The sequence below is a fragment of the Chelonoidis abingdonii genome, chromosome 16, assembly GCF_003597395.2.
Source record: "Chelonoidis abingdonii isolate Lonesome George chromosome 16, CheloAbing_2.0, whole genome shotgun sequence".
Taxonomy (NCBI): domain Eukaryota; kingdom Metazoa; phylum Chordata; order Testudines; family Testudinidae; genus Chelonoidis; species Chelonoidis abingdonii.
Genome location: NC_133784.1, coordinates 14134822 through 14159719, shown reverse-complemented (window position 1 = coordinate 14159719; position 24898 = coordinate 14134822). Strand labels below are relative to the sequence as shown.

Sequence of the window (24898 nt, the reverse complement as noted above, 5' to 3'; positions counted from 1 at the left end):
GTTTTCTGTGCATACAGAGCAGTCTGTTAAAGAGAACAGAAATGCCCCTCCTGCACATTCCAGGCGCTTCATTCTCTGCCTTCCCAACATGCTCATTAGAACTTTAGGGGTTACAGTTATTCTGCAGGGCTGATGAACCCTCCATACTTGTCAAAGGTGAATCCAGCTTTACTCTTTTCAGGGAGAAAGGTACCCAACACCTCAGGGGAACTGCTCAGCACGTACACTCCATGGAGGAGTAAAATCTCTTCCAAATACAGATCTCCTCCCTACCACAATGCCGCCAAGCAAAAGGCTGCATATCAAAGACTGCACAGGTCCCACTTCTGCAAGGGTTTGCCCTAGAGTAATAATATTCACCCACCCTCCCCAGGGAGCCTGGGTGATAGTAAAAGGTCTCTGAGGACAGCACGATTTCACGAACCTGAAAGATTCCAGTAAGACACTCAGTTCACAGATCACAGAATCACAGATTATTAGAGTTGGAAGGGACCTCAGGAGATCATCTAGTCCAACCCCCTGCTCAAAGCAGGACCAATCCCCACTTCCCTAAATGGCCCCCTCAGGGATTGAACTCACAACCCTAGGTTTAGCAGGCCAATGCTCAAACCACTGAGCTATCCCTCCCCCCCAAGTTGCATGATCTGCTTCTTTTTCAGCTTTTCCTTTGAGCTGCTGGGAGACGCTGAAGCAGAAACCTGCTGTTCCTAAGTCCACAGCCTTACAGGACCAGCCCTGCCTCCTCCCTGTTTTGCCATGATGTTTTACACAGCAACCAGTGAGAGACTCCTCAGGCTAGTAACCAGACTCCTTGCATCACTGAACAAGAAGAGCTGGTGCAGAGACGTGTCTGGTAACAGAAGCAAGAGCATGTGTTAAGACAGGGAGACTCCCCCATGGAGATGTTTCATAAGCATGCGCTCTAGAGAAAAGACTTACACATTTCATGGTCTTTTTGGCTGGGGGGTGGGGAAGGAGGAGAGAGAAAGAAGCCTAGTCTTTCACTCAAATCTCATCAGGGAGGATACCCCCAGCCACTGCAATGTTGCATTACACCAGAGAACCTACTACAGCAACACCAAAAATAAACATATCTCCACTCCTCACCAGCCTGCTCTGGGTAACTGCGCCTTGGCCGTGGAGCCGTCCAGAGGCCAAGCTTCACCACTACCTCAGTAAGGCTCAGTCAGTAGAAGAGAACAAGATAATTATTGCCTCAGCATGCATGGCATAAAACCCCCAGCAGGAGGAGAATAAAAAACAGTCACAGGGTAAAACAAGGAAGGAAACTGTTCCAGTTACAGAGCAGCATCAGAACAAAAAAGCAGCCATACTGGGTCAGACCAGTGGGACATCTAGCCCAGTGTCCTGTCTGCCGACAGCAGTTGGTGCCTGGTGCCCCAGAGGGAATGAACAGAACAGGCAATTATTGAGTGATCCATCCTGTTATCCAAATCCCAGCTTCTGGTAATCAGAGGCTGAGGACACCCAGAGATGGACCTATCCTCCAGGAACTTTATCTAGTTCTTTTTTGAACTGCATTTTAGTTTTGGCCTTCACAACATCCTCTGATAATGAGTTCCACAAGTTGTGTGTTGTGCGACGTAGTACTTCCATTTCTTTGCTTTAAACCTGCTGTTTATTAATTTCATTAGGTTCTTGTGTTATATGAAGGAGTAAATAACACTTCCTTATTTACGCTCTCCATATCAGTCAAGATTTTATAGACCTTTGTCATACCCCCCTTAGTTGTCTCTTCTCCAAGCTGAAAAGCTCCAGACTTAATCACTTGGAAGCTGTTCCATATCCTTAATAATTTTTGATGTCCTTCTCTGCACCTTTTCCAATTCTAATATATCTTTTTTGAGATGGGGTGACCAGAACTGCATGCACTATTCAAGGTGTGAGCTTACCATGGATTTATATAAAACCATTACCTACCTTCCATAACTACTGTTCTTCGAGATGTGTTGCTTGTGTCGATTCCATTATAGGTGTGTGCGCGCCCACACGTGTGGCTGGAGATTCTTGCCTCCGTGGTATTCGCAGGGTCAGCAATGGCGCCCTTTTGAGTGCTGCACTCATGCATTGCTATATCAGGCGCCACCGGCCCTATGCCCCCCGATTTCCTTCTTGCCAGCAACTCCAACTGAGGGGCAGGAGGACGGGTAATGGAAAGCACATGAGCAACACATCTTGAAGAACAACAGTTAGGCAAGGTAGGTAACCGTTTGTCCTTATTCGAGTACTTGTTCATTCGATTCCTTTCTAGGTGACACACAAGCAGTATCCCTGTGGTAGGCTCAGAGTTCATCGTCATGCAGCTTACAACACTGCTCCGTCAAAACCAGCATCGTCTTGGGCTCGCTGGGTGAGTGCACAATGAAACGTAAACGTGTGGCTAGACAACCAGGTAGCGGCCCTGCGGATATCCTGAATTGGCACCTGGGCCAGGAAGGCTGCCAACGAAGCCTGAGCCCTACTCAAGTGGGCAGTCATGGTTGCCGGTGGAGGCATCTTTGCTAGGTCATAGCAGTAACAGATGTAGGCAATGATCCAGGACAAAATCCTCTGCACAGACCTTGGGTGACCTCTCATCCTGTCTACCACTTCAACGAACAATTGCGTTGACTTACGAAATGGCTTGGCGCTGTCTATGTAGAAGACAAGCGCGATTCTCTGCTGATTTATGAGGCTTCGGAAAGAAGACAGCTAAGTATGTGTCTTGGCCGGTATGAAACTGTGAAACCAGCTTGGCCAGAAACACTGGATGCAGCTACAGCTGGACCATCAAGTTGTGAGCGAAGACCAGCCTGCCCTGGAGCAGAGGGTGGAAGGCCGAAATAGCAGACAAGTGGACTTTGATTGAAGACAGGGACAACTCTTGGAGCTTGAGGTGCAGAAGATAGTCCAGGGTCGCCTGCAGTGAGGCTGACTCAGCCCAGATACCCCAGTCTGAAGCCCAGCATGTGAACCTCTTCCACTTGGCCAAGTAGGTTGCTCTGGTGGAGGCCTTTCTGCTACCCAACAAGACCTGCTGGACCCGGGCCGAGCATTCCGTTCTTCTGCATTTAGCCACACAGAAGCCACGCTGTCAAGTGCAGTGCTGCCAGGCTCAGATGCAGAAGACTGCTGTGGATCTGGGACAGCAGGTCCGGGCAGAGAGGCAGCTGCAGCGGGGCGAGCACTGAAAGGTCCATCAGCGTGCTGAACCAGTGCTGCAAAGGCTATACAGGAGCTATCAGGATAACCTTTGCTTGTCCTGTTTATTCTTCATGAGGACTCTGGATTAGGGCACCGGCGGGAAGGTGGACATTAGAATCCCCAACCACGGGAGCAGAAAGGCATCTGACCGGGAGCCCTTGTGCAATCCCTGGAATGAGCAGAACATGTGGCATTTCCTGTTCTGATGGGACACGAACAGGCGTCCACCTGGGGAGTCCACCATCTCTGGAAGAGAATACTGACCGCCTCTGGGTGGAGCAAGCACTCGTGACGAGACGAGAAGATCCTGCTGAGGCGATCTGCTACCACATTCTTGGCCCCAGGCAGATGCGCGGCTACCAGATGGATGGCATGCTGCACACAGAAGCCCCAAAGGTAGAGAGCTTCTTGGCAAAGGATCAACAACCTGGCTCTACCCTGCCTGTTGATGTAATACATCGCTGCAGTACTGTCTGTCAAAACCTGCTCTACCTTGCCTTCACGTAGGGCAGGAAAGCCTGGCAGGACAGGTGAACCGCTCTGAGCTCCATGATCATCCTGTGACCAGCAGCCTTGTGTACTCAACTCCCAGTGCCCAAGGCACTGGAAACCAGGTTCAGCAATGGGGACGGGGCTGCAAAGGGAACTACCTCCAACACTGATCTGGGGCTCAACCACCAATCTGGAGACTATTGGATGTGAACTGGCACCCTGATCACCTGATTTAGATCGTGTCTGTTGGGGATATAGACCACCACCAACCAAGCTTACAGTGGCCTGAGATGGAGCTGGCCATGCTGGACCATGTACGTACATGCGGCCTAACAACCGCAGGCAGGTGTGAGCAGTGGTGAGTGGGTAGTTTTTCCACATGGGATATCAGGTCTGACATGGCCTGGAAAGGTGCCTCTGGAAGGAAGGCTCTGGCTCATGTGGAGTCGAGAACCGCCCCAATGAACTCTATTCGTTGCTCCGGCCTTAAGGTCAATTTCTTTTAGTTTATCATCAACAGGCCCAGATCGCGGCAGGTGGAACTAACCAGGTCAAGGCTCCTTTGCACCTGTCCCTGAGATCTGCCCTTGATGAGCCAATCGTCGACATATGGATAAACCTGAACTCCTTGATGGCTGAGGTAAGCAGCCACTGATGCCATATCTTTTGTAAACACCCTTGGGGCAGACCAGAGACCAAAGGGCAGCACTGTGAACTGGAAATGGCACCCATCCACCAGAAAACGGAGGAATCATCTGCGACCTTGGAAGATGGAGATATGGAAATAAAGTGTCCTTCAGATCGAAGGTGCGTACCAGTCTCCCAGATCCAGAGAGGGGATGATGGAGGCCAGGGAGATCATGCGGAACTTCAACTTTTTGAGAAACTTGTTGAGGCGCTTCAGGTCCAGAATGGGTCTTAGACCCCTATTCACTTTCAGGATTAGGAAATAATGGGAGTAGAATCCTTTCTCCTTCTGTCACAGGGGATCTCCTCCACTGCCCCCAGCTACATGAGGTTCTCGACAGGGCTAGGGAGGCAGCCGAGAATTGCAGGGTGTAGCCCTGAGATACAACCTCTAGCACCCAATAACCAGGCCGAATGGTAGGGACGAAGACAGCTGAGGAAAGGATGAGGTAGATCTGGGGAGATGACTGGGGTATCGCCCCTGAGTGCACCCTCAAAACAAATGCTTCTGGCCCTCGACGGGCTGGGTTGCGCAAGTGAGCAGGAGGAAGGAGGGCGGCGACGACAAACTCATGTCTCTATCCTTTCTCCTTGCAGGTCTCTGTCGAGGCTGTTAAGGCCTTGGTGGCAGGGGTGGCCAGAACTGCTTCCTCGCTGACTGCAGCGTATGCAGACCCAGCGAGTGAACGGTGGCCTGAGTGTCCTTCAGTCCATGCAGCCTCATGTCAGTCTGCTCTGCAAAGAGTCCAGTTCCTGGATCGAGGTCTGCATTTCTTGGGACAAACCAGTGGTCTGAAGCCAGGAGCTGCACAACATGACCATGGCCGAAGCGATCACCCTAGTTGTCGAATCGGCTGCATCCCATGTCATCTGGAGGGAGCACCTTGCAGCTGTCGTACCCTCCGCCACCAGGGCCCTGAATTCCTGGGCCAAGTCCTGGGGCAGCGAGTCCTTGAACTTACAGAGGAGTCCCATAAGTTCAAGTTGCACCTCCCCAAGAGAGCCTGGTGGTTAGCCACGCAGAACTGAAGGCTGGCCGTTGAATAAATCTTTCTCCCAAAAAGGGTCCAGTTTCTTGGCCTCTTTATTCTTGGGGGCTGAACTGGTTTGCCCCCATCTGTTCTTCTCCTTGGCTGCCAAGATGAGCAGCAAGGCCAGAGGAGGGTGGGTATACAAATATTTGAATCCCCCGGCCGGGACAAAATACCTTTTTTCTGCCCTCTTGGAAGTGGGAGGGATGGAAGAAGGAGTTGCCAAAGGGCTTTTGATATTTTTAGGACCCCATCCTGTACTGGTAACACAACATGGGTGGGAGTAGAGGTCAAAAGCACATTGAACAGGGTGTTTGCCTCTTCGGCTATCTCTTCCACTTCCAAGCCCAAGTTTGTAGCCACCCTACAAAGCAGAGCCTGATGTTCTTTAAAATCGTCCAACGGGCTGGCACAGGAGGGGCCTGCCACAGCCTCATCCAGGGACAACGACAACAACTGGGTCACTGGGGGAGGGGAAGAGAGTTTTGCGGTGGGCGCTTGCTCCTCTCTCCCAGCCTCCGAATGTGTCTTGAGCACCGAGTTCAGTGCCGCAGATTGCTGCTCTGAGGCAGCGGCCAAGGAATGGACTGACTGAGGCATCAGCATCACAGGCATGCCCCACGCGCCCCAGTACGGCCATTATGCCAGCCACTGGCCTCGCTGCCCTGATGGCATCATGGAGATCGACGCAGCCTCAGGTGCCCATTCGCACTGATGCTGTCATGGTGAAGGGCTGAATTCTCTTTCTGAACCAGAGGAATCAGCTTCCGGTGACCAGGAGGGGACATTGAAGCTTGTGTCTCACGGCTAACTGTGGCCGCAGGAGACCAGTGGCTCAAGTAGGTGGATCGAGGACAGGGAGATTGTTACTGCAATGCAAACTGCTTCCATGCTCTAGGAGACTGGGATCTGCACTGAGGAGACAGCCGGCGGGAGGAGGATTGGTGCCAGCGATACAGAGATCAGTGTCTTCCTCTAGACAATCCGCATTGAGAAATCAGAGATGGTGAGTGCGGTGCAGGTGATCTAGGACGTCCTGCAGAAGACAGAGACCTGGAGCATGCAGACGGAGAGCGCTGTCTCATCTCTGGAGACCAGCATCTTTCGCCCGTACTCTGGGTGGTCTTTACGGCTGGCTTGCCCTCACTGGGAGCCTTTGCTTGTGACCTGTGACACATGCGGTGCTGGTAGAGGCCTCAGCTCTCTGGGCACTGGGAGAGCCTGAAGGCATCGGCCCTGCCACCGGTCTGGGTCCCCTACCGCTCCCTGGAGTCAATGGCAGATCCCTTGGGGGACTAGGGGGCCCCATCAGTGTGGGGTGTCCTCATGTGGCTCTGGTGTGGGCTGCCAGCCCAAACTGGGTCCTTTGCCCTTCTTGCTCAGTGCTGGTGTGTTGCCCTTCTTTGACCTCCCCCTTAGGCACTGGGGCTAGGGGTGCGCTGTGTACCGAGGTGCTCAGGGCAGTCTAGCCAGGAAGGCTCAGACACTGGGCGGACAGCAGCCTCCATGAGAAAGATGTCTCACTTTCTGAGTTCTGGGACAAAAGTTCTTACAGATGCGACACTTCTCCTTCACATGGGATTCTCCCAAGCATTTGAGGCAGCTGCTATGGAGGTCATTAATAGGTATAGGCCTGCTGCAGTCAGAGCAGGGCTTAAAACCCGGAGCATGCCGACTTCAGTTACTTACTTACTAACTACCTACTGTAAACAAACTACTTACAAGGCCAAAGGCTCAAGCCCTTGTGAGGCAAGGGAGAGGCGCTCCGACTAACCACCACGGGTGGTAAGAAGGAACTGGGAGGGTGTAGGGCCAGCGGCGCCTAATGTATCAACATGTGAGCACAGCACTCAAGAGGGAGCCACAGCTGACACTACGGATACCGCTAACGCAAAAATCTTCAACGGCTGCACACGTGGCTGCGCGCACACCTAGAATGGAATCGACATGAGCAACACATCTTGAAGAAGAAAGTGATTATTTTCTATGTTATTATTTATCCCTTTTCTAATGATTCCCAACATTGTGTTCCCTTTTTTGACTGCCACTGCACATTGAGTGGATGTTTTCCGAGAACTTATCCACAACTATTTTTGCATGGCAACAGCTAATTTAGACCCCAACATTTTATATGTATGGTTGAGATTATGTTTTCCAGTGTGCATTACTTTGCATTTATCAACATTGAATTTCATCTGCCATTTAGTTGCCCGGTCATCCCGCTTTGTGAGATCCCTTTGTAACTCTTCGCAGTCTGCATTGGACTTAACTATTTTGAGTAGTTTTGTATAGCCTGGAAACTTTGTCACCACAATCTTTACCCCCTTTTCCAGATCATTTATGAATATGTTGAATAGGACAGGTCCCAACACAGATTCCTGGGGGACACTGCTATTTATCTCTCTCCATTCTGAAAACTGACCATTTATTCCCACCCTTTGTTTCCTGTCATTTAACCAGCAGGGCAAGTCTGGGGCTTCAACTGAAAGCACAAACCTGGATGAATGAAGTGCTCCCTTCCTGGGAGAGGAGAAGAGTTGCACTTAGTGACAGGTATGGAAGTCCTCATTCTCTGGACTTTTCTACTCATCCTTGCTCTAAACAGCTGGTTACCAGGTGTAAGTCGGCATCTGGAGTCTGTTAAGATGAGTTCCTGTCTGCATCCTGTAGAACTTGCCATACCGGTATTGCCCTGGCCTCTTCTTTTGTCATTCAGTGTTGAACGCATTCTACAACAATATGCATTACCTCACCTTTTGGGGGCAAAGCCAGACTTTTAGGCACCTGCTCCCCTACTTGGTGTAAACTTTGCTTGTGTCAATCAGAAACGAACACACACAGGTTTTGGGCTCCGTCCCCTATGACACTTCTGTGATGTCACAGTGGGTACTTTAGGTCGCCCTGCCATGTGCAGCAGGAAAGAAGTAAGAAAAAACAATCCTGGTATCCGTTACCCGTAACCGAGCCTGATCACTCAGCTCTCTCTCAGCTCACGTGTTTCAACAGAGTTTCTACGTTTTGCAGTCGTTATGCGTTGGTTCATGTTTGTAAGTATGGTTATTACTAAATGCTGCATCTTGTTTATAAATATTGTTAGTAGATATTTTAGTCATTGTGTGTTTTAAGTTTTATTAACTCTATTAGCTAATCATACGCTGCTCCCTTACCCCTTGTAACTATCCCCAATAAAACTTTAACTTGATTAATTTTAGTTGTGTGTGTGTCTGCAGTTTGCATCGTGGCCCATGTTCTCCTTGCATCCCTTACCTATATAGTCTATTGCCACGTGCAGCCTGGTAAATAACAGACCTGCATTTCCTTTCGCCCCTGCGAATACATGGCAATCTACAGAGTCATGGCTTACGCTCTGGGGAATGGACCCTTTCTGAACTCCAGAACCAGAGGCTGCACACTGTAGCCCATAGAGCTAGCATTTATTTTATTCAGCAGTAATGCAAGGAACCTACACGCCTGTCTCTTGTGTGCCAAAACAGACACACATAAATATAGGCTTGAGACATATACACTTTGGCACACATGAATGGCTTGTAGGTCACCCCTGAGTTTGGGGGAACTGGGAACAGACTGTATAAGAGGGGGGATTGTCCATAACACCACCAGCCAGCCACAGGAACATGAGCTAACTCTGGCTTTTGGATATGTTAGGACAGGAACATCTGCAGATGTGTGACCACAAGAGTGCCATGGCAACAAACTGACATATATGATAACAACTTGAGATCATTAACATCCTAACCTATAGGAGAAGACCCCCCAACATTAGCAATGTGAGGAACACAAATAGGGAAGAGGGGGAAAACCCCGACCGAATATGCATTAGACAAAGTGGTATCAGTGTAACATGTTATAAAAGCTGTATCCCAGCCTGGGGGCAGGAGGAGAGCGAGACGTATCTCTTGGGAGGTGCCAGGATGATGGCTACTGGTGATAATGAGGAGGAAGATGATGGATAACATTTCAGGTTGCTCTACAAGGGATGGTATGAGTAAATGGATGTTCTGATGCATGTTCTGTTATCTCTAGCTACCTTGCTGAGTTAAAGTGTTTGTGACTTTGCTAAATATGTTAATAAACTATTTCAAATACAGACAGGTTCCTAAAGTGGGAATGTTGCAGCTGTGCACTTCGGGGTTCCCAACTGAACAGTAATTCTAACAATACTAGGCCTGATCTCAGGACAAGAACCCGTCAAACCTCAGAGTGATCACTGGAAATTCTTAAGTAACCAACATAATGAATATCCGATTAATAGATCAGGCTAAAAGACACATAAGGAGAGTGAACTAAGGAAACAGTGATTTCCTTCAACAAGAAGCGCAGAGTCCCTGGCCGATGAGGGTGGAGAAAGCAGTACTGCTTGCCTATTCGCCACTCAGATGTAACCGACATAGTAAAATGGTTACACTCTGACACAACAGATCCCAGATGGGTGGAACTCCCCCTCCCCACAACTCCTAGCACTGTCAATGGAACGAAGGGGTGCGATAGGGAGATTTCCATGGGTGCTGCTGGCCTTCATCATCCTCTGACAATAGCTCTGCAAAAAAGCAAAATCTTCCCACACTCAGGAGCTGAACTGCACAGGCCAGGGCTTGTGCCAGACGGGATCAGATCTTTGGTACCTCCAGCCTGGCATCCTGGCATCCTGCCTCAGGCAACAGCTAGTACTCAAAGCTTTGGAGGAAGGAAATCCTATAACACACCTTGCTAGCTGCATGCTGTGCAGGTAAGAGGTGTGGGGATCTGACCCAGCAGCTCCCTAAGAACCCATTCTTCACAGGACAGCTCCAGCCCTGGGGCAGCCCCAGGACGACAGCTGCCTGCTCATAAATGGACTGAAAAAGGTGCGGCGAGGTAGAAAAGCTTGGACCTACCTTCACTCCATCCGACTTCTTGTTCAATAGGCTTTTGGTAGCTGCAGAGAAAAACAGGACAAGCTGGTGAGGGTTTGGTTTTAAATCTCTCTGCCCTTCCCTTCCAGATTGCAGGAGAATTAAGGGGACAACCCCTTGCTAATTTCTCTTGGTAATGATGAAAGCAGCAGAGGTCAAACTGTTGTGTCACTATCCATCACAATCACATTGACAGAGGGGAAGGTAGCCTGCCCTTTCTATTCAACACTCAGTGTTAGGCCAGCAATGCTCCCACTTTCCATAACCAGTGTCCAACAACAGTGCACAGCTCTCGAGGTGATTGTACTTCAAGCCCTCTACTCTTGCACAGCCTCCCCTTCCTCCCAAAATGACAGCCATTACAGAAAAAGCTGAAGACATCTGCCAGATTCTAGTGTCCGGACAGAGATTTGCCCTCAAGTACAGCTATTTACATAAGAGAGACTTTATTTATGAAGGTGGGGGAGGTGTTGATAATGCAGAGAAATCCTAATCACTGCCAAGATGCAAAATTATCCAGAGAAATGTCTGGGATAACGGCAAGGAATAAAACAGGAGCAAGCATTTTGGTGGGGGAGGAGAGGAGAAGGCAGCACTGCCAGCTGGTAAAGAGAGAGCGCGAAAAAAGAAGAGAAGAGAAGGCTGAATTTCTTCATTGACTGTGATAGAAGCTCTGCCATGCTTGGTCTGAACAACTAGAACTAGAACTGAGAAACCAACACAGACAGACAGAGACACATACACAGGGAGGAGTGTTTGGCAGTGCATGAGAGAGACAGAGAGTCCAACCCCCCCCCCCCCACAGTGTGCGCATCTGGCCATGTGCATATATGCGTGATCAGGGTAGGCGGGGCTTGCATATGCAACAGAAAAATGACACATTAACAATGGTTTTCAGCAATTGGCCTCCCTGCCTCCAATCTCAGTGGATATAGAACAGTTTGGTTAACTAATGTGGACGGTGCCCAGCTGTTTCCACTCCCTTGACAAGAAGCACGAGGCACCTGCTGTTACAAGGAGTTGACATGCCTTTCCTAAGCAGCTATTTTAAAATGTCTGGCCTCATCAGCACGAGCAGGCACCAGATTGGGATGCTAACCCCAGTGAGGACACTGACAAAGAAACACAAAGAGAGAGGAAGAGTAAATGACAGAATGTGCAACACCAAGCCTGCCTTGTTTAGAATCTCTGATGAAACACTCCATTGTCCTACCACTCCCAGAAGACATGTTGGTAAACTGGAACTCAGTGTGTTGTGCTTTTCTCAGGATTTGTCCACAATTAGATAAAAAGGCATCGCAACAAACCAGCAGCTGCAAGGCCTTGAGACTGAAATACCTGTGTAACTCAACTCCACACCCATACACCTCAGCTATCCCGCATGGCTGACAGACATCAGTTATACTGTTTAGACAACACTTGGGACAAAACTTTTAGCTCAGCTCAGGCTGAAATGGTGCAGACAACAGCTACTTCTCTCCAATACCAAGAAAAAAACACCACAACTTGGCAGCTGCCATGGTTGAGCTAGTCCTAACTCTACCCCATAATGCAAGCATCTCATGTCTGGAATCTGCCTTAAAGCTCCAGCTCCCCAAAACAGCACAGAGCAGGCCTGCACTACTGCCCCATGTCCTGGGGGCCCAGAAACAAGCTAGGAGTCTGCTGATTCTTCACTCTCCACCCTTCCAGACACTCCCATTTACCTCTGTAGACAGGTAAAACATTATGAAGTCACACCAGGGACCACGGTTTCCGCAGACAGTTTCCACACCTGCCTACACTAGTTGGGCCTCTAGCGGAGACAGTCTTCCCACTTGCCCCAGGCATTCTGGATGCCAGCCTAGTCTCTAGCAGAGAACACCTCCCACCCAGCCCAGCACCCTGCAATACCAGCCATGGCCCTGGCAGATACAGCTTCCCCTCCCACCCTTCTGCTGGTACCCACTGTCAGCATTTCAGTTACATATAGTTCTCTCACAATCCAGTTACTGGTCCAGCAGTGCAGAAAGAAATTCAGTTGGTTGCTAATTTAGCTCATGCATCATCATGATTTGTAAGGATACTCCAAGGATACAGGAGATGCACTCTCTCACAGTGACAAAGAGGCGGCAGACATACCAAGCAAAGGAGAGACTATGTAATTTACCCATTGGTTAATCTGTACACATTAACCGACAGAAATCACAGAGGATGTGGGTGCGATTTCTACAGCTAGTGACAGAGACAGGACTTACTTTAATGAGAGGCGCAGACAAGCAGTTTGGCAAAGGTCTTGTGCACCCACACTTTGCTGGTTTCCGAGCATGGGACACTGACCGCATTCCTCCCCTCCGCTCTCCCCACATCCTCTATGTAAGGAGATTCAAAACCCCCTTCCCTCCACAGCACTGTTAAGAGTCCCTACTGCAAGTCCTATAATTTAACTGTACTTCTATTCCATATTTAACATCTCTCCATTAATCTCTGATGAGAAGCACAGAGCACAACCTCTGTCCTCCACCCCTCTGCCGGTCAGGCATGTCTTGTTTTAGCCTCTGAGGAAAATGAAAGTCAGCCCCTTAGGCTCACCATCTTGGCATTAAGAGTCACAAACCCCTCATGCTGAACTCATCAGCAATGAACACCGGACACTCTGGATGTGCTGAGGGGCAGCGTTTCATATGGGACCAAAATACCAACTCCAAACAATGCCATAGAATGCTTCTCCAAGCCCCATTCCTCTCATTCTTCTCTCTCAACAACAATCCTTTGGTCTGTGTGCTCCGCAGTCGCCTCTCCTCAGGTCACGCCACATGTCAGTGATTGCCAGTATCAATTTGGCCGCCCAGAATTTCATGCCTTCCACCCCTACACTTAGCTCACTAGCCAGCACTAGCTCCCTCAGCCCTGCATTGCATTTTTTTGGGGGTGGCAGGAAGGAAGAGCACTGAATTCAGCTTTGTGAAATGTGACTGCCCCCCAGCAGCCTGATAGAGAGACTTTCTTGCTTGCTTTAAGCCAATACTGTACTGGGAACAGAGACCCTAGGGCTCTCTACTGTCCTAATTCAATCCATCTTATAGAAGAAATGGAAGGAGAGGGGAACCCAGTCCCATGTCATCCTAGGACACAGTAGCTGGTTATTTCAGAGCAACCCGCCATTGTAGGGTAACATTCAACCCGATCCATCTCAGTACAACAGGGTTCTGAAGAGCACAGGAAGACAAAGCCCTTTAGTTTGGGCTTCTCAAGGTTTTAAATTTAGATTCTTGAGCTAATTTGCTCAGCTCCATCTTCTGAAATAGCAGGCACTAGCCACACACACAATTTCCCCTCCCAACTCTCATGTCCTGGTCTTGCTGCAAGGCCCTATACATGACTGGCCTGCAGATCTGGTTAGTAATTCAGGAAGATCAATGTGGTGATGGTTCCAGATTAGATGAAATCTGTTCTGCATGCCAATTTCTCAGCCAGCAAGCATGGATGATGTCTCACTGGGAGCACAGGCACTGGCATGCTGTTTTTTATTGGCAGTGAGTGGGTGTGGGCTAGGTTCAGGCACTCAGGAGATAACAGGACTCATGCCACGTACCTTGCTCAGCCAGGCCGGCAGCACTCATGGCAGCCGAAGCAGGGGCGGAGCTCTGCCTGCCAACTGATTGGTCAGAATCATTCAGTGGGAGGAGCCGTAATAAAGTAATAAAGGCCAATCAGCAACAAGAGAGAGCAAGGTGCAAGTAAATTAGAGTTAAAGAAAGGTGGGGAGAAAAGAATGTAAAGTTCTGAATTAAAATTTATTTATGTCCTTCAAACACAAAAGACAAAACCAAACTGGACTACAGAGACCAGTCTGGGGGGTATTCCAAGGACCTGGGAATGACGTTTGGAAAGCCATGGATTTAATCATAAGTTTTGAGAACCAATTTGCAAGCTATGGATTTCGATGTCAGGGAAGCCAGAAGGAACAAACAGTGGGGTTCTGGTCTGATTTGTCTATTTTAAAGTCAGTGGGTCTGTAGTGTTTTGGGAGAGGCTCTGGAGGAGGCTGCAGACCCCATCTAAATCTTGTCACGAAGTCATGTATTAACATACAACAAAACCCAAAATGAGTAAGAATAGATAAACATATCAAATAGAGGGGAAAAGGAACCTCTCGAACTGGAGGGCTTCTTTCTGTGGTAGAAAATCTTTCTGTGGCAGAAAAACTAAATTCCAAAAGAACAGCTAACACAACCAACCCTCTGGCAGCCTGGAGTTCTCATCCCCAAACGTGTATTGTTTGGGAGTGAAAAGCTCTGGCCTCACCCAGAGTCAGAGGTGCTTAAAAGTGAAGTCAGATTCTTCGGACACAGCGTATCCAGAGACAGAGATCTGGAACTGTATAAGGAGGTGATGCTAAAGATAGGGCCATACGCTGGTATTTAAACATGGTTCTGAGCAGCACCAGCACCACAACTTGTCTAAATGAAGGAGCTTCAAAGATTTTTTTTCAATATAGAGATTGCCTCATATCTCAAATTGCCTACCACTTGGAGCTGGGACAAATTCCTCTGATGTCAAGGGAAAGTGACAAAGGAAAGACAGGCTGGAAACAAATACACTTTCATGGAGGAGTGAGACATTTGTCTCCCTCTGTCCTGCCACCAGGAATATTCAGAAATTTGTCCATAAGCTCAGAGGGAACAGGCCCATCGCAAAGAGAGGAGACGCAGTGAATGCTGGCTGTAGAAACACTTTTTTCACCTCTCAGTTTTAGCACGGATTTTCTAAAGGAGCCAGGAAGGAACCTTAGTAAGAAACTTCTAGACCCAGAAATTCTACAACAGGGAATCTCTTCTCTTTCGAAAACAAGATGTCAAATGGACAGTTAATTTAGCAGCTTTTTATAAATCAAAACCACCAAAACCCCCACAAAAACTCACGCAAAGACTGTCAGAGATGAAGCAATTCCAAATTTGATAGATTAGCACTAAAACAGGAACCAAAAGCACTAGGGGGATTTGAGCGCCTCTTTATCGATCCCTTCTGACCTCACCCTGTAGTGCACTTATATAACACATGTCAAGGCATATAAATACCACTGACTCCACTACAAAGGTCCAAGAGGTTGTGCACCCTCCAAGAATATTTATATACTAAGATCCATTTGTGATGGAGAAGACAATTGGTCCTGGTTAATGCCTGGGGCTCCCTACATGCTTCCAATAATACAAATAAATAATAATTTCTCCCTCTAGTGAACACTGGTATTTTTTCTTCCTGTATTTCAAACAGAGTAGAAGAGCTCTAGAGAGTTTCTGGTTCAGTTCTTTATCTGTGCGCTAGGATCATCAATGTTAGCAGCTGCAGGGAACACAGATGTGGAAACCACATGTGTTACTTAACTGCTGCTGCAATACTGACAGGGAGGAGATATCTGTTTTTGTCCATCGTATAAAAGTTTGATTTTAAAATAAACTCCTTTGTGATGGAGTGGGCCCAAGGGGTCTTTACAATAGAGAGATTTGAATCCAGAGGTCATTTCTCACTAGATCTTAATATACACAAATATCTGAGGCCTAAACTACTTGACAGCATCCTCCTTAAGAGGAAAATTAGTGAGAGAGAAATGGTGGGAAGTGTTGTCTATTGTACACCTATTTAACTCCTGAAGGAATAGGGGCCTCCATGACTACAGCTGGTGGAATGCATTTGAGGAAGTGTGACCACCTTCTGTGATCTCATAGGATGACAGCAACCTTCAAGAGATGCCCACTAACACCAACCTCACCTTAACCGCCATTGCTTAGCATAAATCAGGAGGTGTGCCACCCAAGTCTATCACAGAGCCTCTCAACACTGCTCCTGGATTCACAGGGAGAATATCCCTTCTGCCGGTGGATCAGTAACCCAAAGCCTCCATGCGTCGGACACAGGAACACAAAGACTGGTGCATCCCCTGACTGAACTGAAATAACTTGTGTAACCATCTGCTATGATGGTGACTGAGGCACAATTACTCTAGTAATTGTCATGTAAGGTTGCAGTTATTTCAAAGAATAAGTATTCTCCATGGCACTTCAATCATCCTGTATGAAAGTTTCTGACCTTTCCTCTGGAAATGTCCACTGACTTGCTATTGAAACATGGCTCAGGAGAAACAGCTCCCAGCAATTTACATGACTGATAGCTTAGCATTTCATGTTCCCAAGGTGCCGACACGTCGCCGGATGGGGGTGAGTTATCTGTGTGGCACTCTTCCCCCTTATGAAGAGGTATTTTCTAACTCCAGCCTTGCTGTAACACTCATATATTCAGGCATTAGACCAGAACATCGGAGTGCTTAGGAAAGCAGCAAGCACATCAGGAAAAGTCAGCTAAACGGAAAGAGTTGCACTCAACAACTCCCTCCTCCCCATGAGGGCAGGGATGGAGGGGGGCATTTATTCCTTAGCACTACTACATTCATTCTGTAGAAGGAACTAATAAGGGTGAGAGAGAACATGAAAAGCAGCCAGTCACTTCAAATGGACAGGATAAACATGCATAGAGTGAGGGACAGAAAAGGGGAGGGGGAAAGGAGGAAAAGCAGCTTAAAAAAAAAAAAAAGGAGTAAACCTCTCTGTTAACATATAAGTTAACTCCTTTATTTGGATTTCTCTCCCACTTGCACAGGCTACTACAGTTAGCAGGGGGGAAAATGTGCACCTGCATTTTGCCCATACACTTCATATCGTCAAATTTCCACACAACTAGTCCCAGGCACGCACAGGTCTTCAATTCAATGAGATCAAATGGCACTTTCAGAGGAATTAATCTGCTTCAGCTCCACAGGAAAGTCTCGTGGGCAGGATCTGAGATTGCTTTTCCATCTCCCAGATGTACCTTGCTTCCGCACACTTTGGGGCAAAGGAGGGGAGGCAGAATTCACTGAAGCTCAAGCTTCGAGTACTCAACTCACGGGCATCCTCTTTGGCTTCTATCACCACCAACCAGGGAAATCCCGGTTATCTTTCGTGTGGCTGTTACTGGAGAAGATAACCCTGCGGTTTTTCCATTAGCCTCTGCCGACCCCACACAGAATCAAACATCCTTAAGCCAGGTTAACACAGGAAATCAGACACAGAAGACAAAAAGTTAGTTTTTAAGGGCCAGGTTTGTAAAGGCATTTAGGTGCTGGTATGTTCAGTATTGCAATGCCTAACTGATTTAGGAGCCTAAGTGTCACTTTCAAAAGCGATCCAGGCATGTAGGAGGCTAAATTCCATTGACTAAGTGCCTAAATCCCCTTCGAAAATAATATTTGGGCTCCTAAATCAGTTAGGCATTGAAATGCTGAGCACAGCAACACCAAAACACCTTTAAAAATCTGGACCTAAGTCTGTTTCAGAAGATGTTTTCAAACATCTCACTACTGCTGCAGAAATCCACCTCCTAAAACATCTACCCCTGTGCATTTATGTGGCATGCAACGTGAGAGTGGAGACTTGTAAGGTTCAGATGGTCGATCTGCCCCTTGGGCTGGAGTTCTTGCCAGACCCACTGAGTGTTCCAGCACGTTCTCCATTCAGTAGGTTGAGGATACAGCAAGAATACCCTTTTGTAGCATTTCAGCACCCCCAACTTCCTGCCGTAAGCAGGCTGGGAAGAGGCAGGAATGCAAAGATGCCAAACAAAAGAAGTGTTAACGGACTTTTTGTGAACCTCAGAGAAGTTTGGGGGTTGGTGTAACAGGACGACAAAGGCTGGTGGTGGTCCTCATTGTCACATAATTTCATTTGCCCTGCCGAAGCATAATTTCACTCTTACACCAGAAAAAAATGCACAGTTGAGAAAATAATTAAAATAAACAGGATCCAGAGATGGGAGTAAAAAGGAAGTTTACTCACCAGCAAGTGGCGTTTTCAGAGTACGTTACCATAGCAGATCCACATTCTAGGAGTCCTGCGCCATTCCTGAACCTTTCTAAAGCATTTTAATAGTGATGGACAAAATTCATAGCACTGTCTAATTTTTCATTAAATTTCACTGCATTTCCTGTTTGGGAAGTATCCGCAAATAGATTGCATAGGTCTCAAAATCTGTTTGTTGTTCAAAATTTCTTGGCCAATTTCCCGCTTCATAATCCACCTTCAAAATTCACTTGAGCTGGTGAGTTACTTCAGACATGTGGTCTCATTTCAGTTCCATAAATGGACACTTACATAACACAGCGCAGTATGAATGTCAAATAGTAATCACATACATAATTCAAACTTTGCTTTTGCTAAATAACAGAGTTTAAAATTCAGCCTCCAAGAATTCCTGTTAGAAAAGCTCAGCCACTCAAACTTTCATGGAAGGCAAACACAATATGCTTGGGGAGCATTTAATCATACTTGGTTTTGGAATTTGAATATTAATTTATTACTATTTGCTCAGGTCTACAGCTTAACATTTATAAGCGCACATACTGTCTGCAGAACCAGTCTCCCTGTCACAGTTATAAAGGACTCTATCCCTAGAGCTGTCCTCTGCTCACCTCACCCTCACCTAAACTAGCTATAAAAATTTCAGATGAGAGGATGAAGGCAGGGCAACATGACTGTAGAGGCAACACGTGGAGAACTCTAGTTATTGCCAGGTTAGCTTCCTTTGTCCCTCACAAAGCTGCCTCTGCTGCTCCTCCACACAGATGAGCAAGCAATAGCAATTCCCAACAACAGAGCTGAGAAGTGAGTGGTTAAAGATGGAGGATCAAGCACAAGGTCGAAGCACCACTTAAATCCCACTTATGGTCTATTTTGAGAGTTTAAGTGGTGCACAAGACTGGCGATGGCCCACTGCATGGCAGTGAATTTCACTCTGAATGACTACTGCTCTACAAATGAGCATCCAGTTTAGATCCAGAGCTGGCAAGTGATGGTGAACTGAACTACAAGTGGTAGCCGTACAAACCTTGGTGATAGATACATTATGGAGACAAGCTGTGTAGGTGGCCACTCATCTGACAAAATGAGTTCCAAGTTCCTCCAGTCTAGAGCTCATTTGGTTGTAGTCAGCTTGGCTACTGTGTTTCATCCATCTGGATGATTTCTGGACATATCTCACTTCCCTCAAAGGCTATAAACAAACAGGACGACTCTCAAAAGTAGTAACTCAGCTTTTGACACATAATATATGCAGTCTAGTCACTACCCCAAGCCCCCATGAGTGTGTTATGAGTCTGTAGGGGATGAGACCGGAAGAGAGAGATGGTTTGCTTCAGATGAACATCTGGAGCCAATTTGGGCAGAAGTTTCAGGTGAGCAACCCAGCACTGCTTTGTAAAGAAGGTCCAGTGTCAGTGTTTGGATTTTCACTTTGGCAGAGCAGATAGCTACCAGGGAACTAACAGTAGCTCCCAAGTGGTTCAAGGGACAGAGTCATAGGCCGAGTACCTTGAACTGACTGATAACAGTGTATGGCTGAATGAGGACAAGGTCCTTTAAACAGAATAGTGAAATGCTGAGATCAAGTTAACTACACTAACTGTGGAAAGGGATCCAACCAAGATACAGCTAGTAACTGACTGAGGAGGAGCCAAGCAGTGTGAGCGGTAACATGTTCTTACTACTACTACACATCTAAGAAAAGAAATGGATCCATTTACAAACACATGCTTTTCTGGCGGCAGGAACATGGGACTGCGACAAGCCTGCTGCTTCACTCCTTCTGAATACACCACCCTACCAGACCTTAAGGACTCAAGACCCAGGCCTCCAAGCATCGTCACTGAACTGGAGGAGAGTTTGACCTTTGAGAGCAGTAGGACTAACCAAGGCTCAAGACATCACAGGCAGGTCAGAGCATGACATCTAGCCCTGTCCCATTTCAATCCCTCCAATGGGAAAGGGGAACAGGGTGACTCCAGTTGGAACCCTTCTCCTAGCAAATCCAGGACCCCTGCCTAGTCTCACGTGTGTGAGGCACCTGAAGCATGGTTTTGAGAAGTGTACCATCAGGTGACCCTGCCTTCTCTAGACCAAAGACCGGAGGTTCGGAATAAAAACAAGACTTTGTTGTGTGAAACATACAGTCAGGTCTCCTGGCTGGCAAGGAGAAAGCTGAGCATTGCCAGCCAGATCTCCCTGGCTGGATCTATCAATCCTTTGTTTATAAGAAGGGTGCCTTCTCCTTCAACTCCAGCAGGCCAGTGAGTTTGTGCACCTTCTCCAGTACTGCAGCAATTGGAAAGTCCAAGGGCTAGGCTCAGCATCATCTCCTGTAATGCCTTATTGTTGTCATCACAGCGAGACCAACTTAAACTAAATTTCATCTACTCTTCCTCCTCCTTCAATGCAGAGAGGTCACCTCTCAAATGAGCCTGCCACAGCCAAGAGACAGTCTCATGCCCCAAGAGCCATAAGGCCCAATTAGTCACACAAACCAAGACCTGGGATCCCCACTTTCACTGAAATGTTGGAAGTCTGACCTCTGACCAAGCAAATACAGTAGGGAAGCCATCAGCAGGGGAAGTAAGAGCAAAAGCTAACCAGATACCGGACTGGGTTGTAGATTTGTAAGGCTCTACGTGAAGGGGAGACCTCTGTATCAGAAGGCCCAGGCTGGCTCTGAAAGCTCTTTAGAGGAATCTCATATTATAGCAGCCCCTGAATTTTTGTTCTTGCGGAGTCTCCCCCAACAATGAGTATGGGAGGATTGGAAGTAGAAGACCAGCTCTGTAGCACTTCTTTAAGGCCTCTTTCTCAGAGTATCTCCAAGTCTCTGAATGACTACTACAGGGGCTCAGAATAGGCCACCAGACCCAAATATTTCCTCCTCTTTTCATTCAGTGATGAAACTGAAACCTCTGGCTCCAAGAACTGGCTCCTGAGATACAGACGAGTGAGCAGACAAAGCCTCCTCCAGCATGCTTCTAAGTTTGGGAATAAAGGATACGCAGCCAAGCACCACTGACTTCTCCCAGGCATTTGAAGTAACCAACACGTTGGTCTACAAGGGACATTTTCTGACCCAAAGAGAAATGCTCCAAACCCAAACCCTTCCCCTGTCACAATATAAGTAGGCTGCAGAATTAGTCTTACTAAAAATTAATTCAGTACTATTATTTATTATAAACACTAATCTAAGAATAACTACGTTATCATTTAAACTAAACAAAGCTGTGTCATTGAACGAAGGAAAACAGACCCACAACTGTTTGTACCAGTGGGAAGAGGGGAAACTGAGGATCGTTATAGGGGAAAGGGTTTTCACAATCTTACCTGATGCGATGGCTGCATGAGAGCACACAGGCCCTCCTAACAATTAAACTGCTTTAGAATCACTCTAGGCACACAAGGTACAGCTTTCAGCTCCTGCAGAGACATTTCCCGGGGCTACATGTACACTGCAGCTGCAAGGTGCGGTTCCCAGCACAAGTAGACAGATTCATGCTAGCACACTAAAAATAGCAGTGTGGATATTACCGCATGGGTGGGGACACAGGCTGACCTGAGCACTGACCCAGGGGATCAAGAGGCCTTGGATTTTAGACAGCTAGTCTGAGCCACTGTTCATGCTGCAACATCCACACTGTGATTTTTAGTGCGTGTCTGTCTCCTGGTGCTGCGAATCACACCTCTCAGTCGCAGTGTAGATGGATCCTTTGCACGATTACCAAGGAGTATGTGTAAAACTGCTGCTACAGCCAGCCTGATCTTTCTCCATGTCCTGAAATGCCTGCACAGGCTGAATTTATAGAGAGGCCAATGATCAATTCTCAAGCTCCTGTGGGCTGCCCTGCTACAGTTCTGGGGTTTGGTGCACAGCTCTTCTATTTGAATAACACCACTAGAATGTCATGAATCCCAGCTGGAAGGGAGATGCTACCTGGATTTCACAAGTGACTGTGTGTGTGTGTTTTTTGTTGTTGCCATAATTAGGAGTTTCCTGCATTATATCATAGATAGTATGTACCTGGTGCCCACCATTGAAGCATTTAGCAAAGGGAAGAGGGATGGAGGAATTCCATTATGGCTGCTTTTCATTAACCATCCCTAAATTACACTCCAAATGGAGAATTGGTGTATGGACTGTAATACAGCCAGGCTCAGTAAAATTTGAACTGAATTACAGCCCAGACACTACCTTTTAAAGAGGAAAACATGGCTCAGAGTGGTCTAAGCTGTGACACACACATGGGCTCGAAGAGGTGTATCAGTTGGGGATAAACACTAATGATAGCACAACCCAGCAGCTTAGCAGTTTTAACAAACTAAATGTACCTTTCAAAACACTCGTTTGACTGAAATGTTTGGATCTGTGTTTTCAGTAAGTGCACAGAATGCTCAGCAGGCAGCCAAGCTAATGCTCAATGAACCTCACAGGACCACAGCCACTTCAGACACAGAGATGGAAACACCTAATAGATTGCATGTTTGAGACTTTCTGGTTGAGCCAGGGATACTCAGCACCCTAATGACTATTCTCCCTTGAAAATATCGTTCTTGTCCAGTGGTGGAACCAGGTCCCTGGCTCAGGTCTGAGGGAACCATTGTTGCAGTTACAGTCCCTGATAATTAGGGTTTCCAAAGGGAAAACTGATAAATGCCAACTAGAACATCCCAAACATGAACCTGCAACAAAACGTGAGGGGATTTTGGTAGCAGACTAGATTTCCCTGTTGTTCCAGATGCAGACTCCTCCCCCAGCTAGTCTAATGTTTCTCCCTGTTGCCCACTGGCCAAGGCAAAGCTAATAGATTTTGGAATGCTAAACAGAACAAGGCCTCTCTCTTCTCTGACTCACCCCTAAGGGTTAAAATGCATCCAGATCTACGTAGAAATAAGGGAGATGGGATGAGGGTAGGGAGAACTTACCAGAAAAGTTCCGTGAGACCAGCATTGTTGTGAGGATTGCACCCTGCGGGGGAGAAGGAGAGAGCAGGGATAAATAGCGATAAATCTCAGACAGGGGATGCAGAAACCCCAGTGGTTCAGGATTAGACAGGCTACCAAGGTCCTCTCCGTCTCCCAGCAGCTGCTATTGAACGGTTACATTACTTTGGGGCTGGAAGCCAGGAGACCGATCAGCATGGTAGGCAACAGGTCTTAAGCATGGAGTGCTTCTTTGGTTATTTCAGCTCTCTTTAAATGGGGACCAGGTGGGTATAGGGCATGGAGAGAACAGACCCTAAGGGAAACGAATTTCTGTACCTACAGAAATCTCCCAACCCACAAATAAACTTCTACACTACCTTATATTAGAGGATCTCAAAAAGCACTTGACAAACTTTAATGAGCTAAACTTCAAGCACACCTTTGACGAGGAAGGTATTTGCTCTGCGGCACAGAGGGAGAAACTGAGGCACAGAGAGGGGAAGTGATGTGGGGCACACTTCAAGTCAGAGGCAAATCTTGGAAGAGATCCCAGCTCTCCCAGCCTTGTGCTTCAGCCACAAAACCACCATCCTCCCCCATTTCCCCTCCCAAAAAAGGCGAACACCTACTCACCTTCAGTTTTCGTCTGGCATTGAACTTCCTCAAGCACTCCACAGTCTCTTGTCTGTGCATCATGGAGGCCACAGTGGATCGTTGCTGGAAGACAGGAACAAGGAACGATTGTTAAATAATTGTAAACAAATCAGCAAGTCGAGTTCTCCCTCCAGCTCTCCGCTCACACACTACAGCCAATATGCACACCAACATGACTGAGCAGCTCAGCTCTGGGTGCCCTGTTCCTAATGGACCCTGGCTCCAAACTGCAGAGACCTGGCGACAGAAACCAACTCCAAGCTGACATTAACCACCCCCTTGTGGTGAGAGGTTCTAAACAAGGTGGGTTGTTATCACAGACCCATGTCTGAGAAAGTGAGTCATTAAAGAGCAATGTTCTCCATCATTCAGACACTAAAGAACAAAAACAGATCTGAGGCAAAAGTGTATAACCAGCAATTACGCTGGGTGGGAGGAGGGGAGGGGAAGAGGCAGATCTTGTTACTAAATCTCAAAAGGAAAATTCAAGCCGGCGAGTGAAGACCATTGTCTGGCTATCCTGATGTCTCTTGGACAAGGCTGCTCTTCGAACCTGCGAGCACAAAGCCAGCCCTCAGCACCCCGCATCAGATGTTCCCCAGCTGTATGATGTTCAGCATACAGCTGGGGAGTCATATGGCTCAGTCAGATAGTTCTACCACATCAGCTGACAGCCTGAGTGCAGCATCCAGCCAGTGGGGCGCACTTGTCACCAGCACTTGGCTGGGGTCACATCAGCTGCAAGAGAAGCACTTCGCAGAAGTGCTGCCAGAGAGTCAGGGAACATTCGGAAACCAGAGGCTGATGCCAGACTGGCTCTTGCTCTAACACAGAACTACCAGTCTGCATTTGCTTTACAAGGACAGTGGGCGAAGGACTATCATGCTGACCCATAGGCATTACAGCCCTGCCGTGAGCAGCTCTCTCTTGGTTCAAACAAATTCATTAAGACCCGGGAGAACAGCATCCACTGTGCTCAGATTCTGCAAAGTTACGTAGGGAACCTCTACTGTGACCTCAAACCTAGCCACCCCTGCTTTCAAAGCTAGCTACAATCTGCACTGGCTGTTGCGTGGGTGGGAAGGCTGGGGCATCCCCTTTGAAAGAACTTCTT

General features: G+C 47.7%; 1 protein-coding gene across 22 annotated transcripts in view; it reads right to left on the bottom strand.

The window, feature by feature from the left end:
• Nucleotides 1-24898, bottom strand: part of CAMK2G (calcium/calmodulin dependent protein kinase II gamma) — a 165119-nt gene that overhangs the window by 35498 nt on the left and 104723 nt on the right. For all 22 annotated transcript variants that reach the window (XM_075072899.1, XM_032778266.2, XM_075072891.1 and 19 more), the window contains exons 11-13: nt 23764-23847; nt 23131-23173; nt 10310-10350 (exon numbers count right to left, since the gene is read on the bottom strand). In XM_075072899.1, the coding sequence (XP_074929000.1) occupies nt 10310-10350; nt 23131-23173; nt 23764-23847 (168 nt within the window). The remainder of the gene's footprint in view (nt 1-10309; nt 10351-23130; nt 23174-23763; nt 23848-24898) is intronic.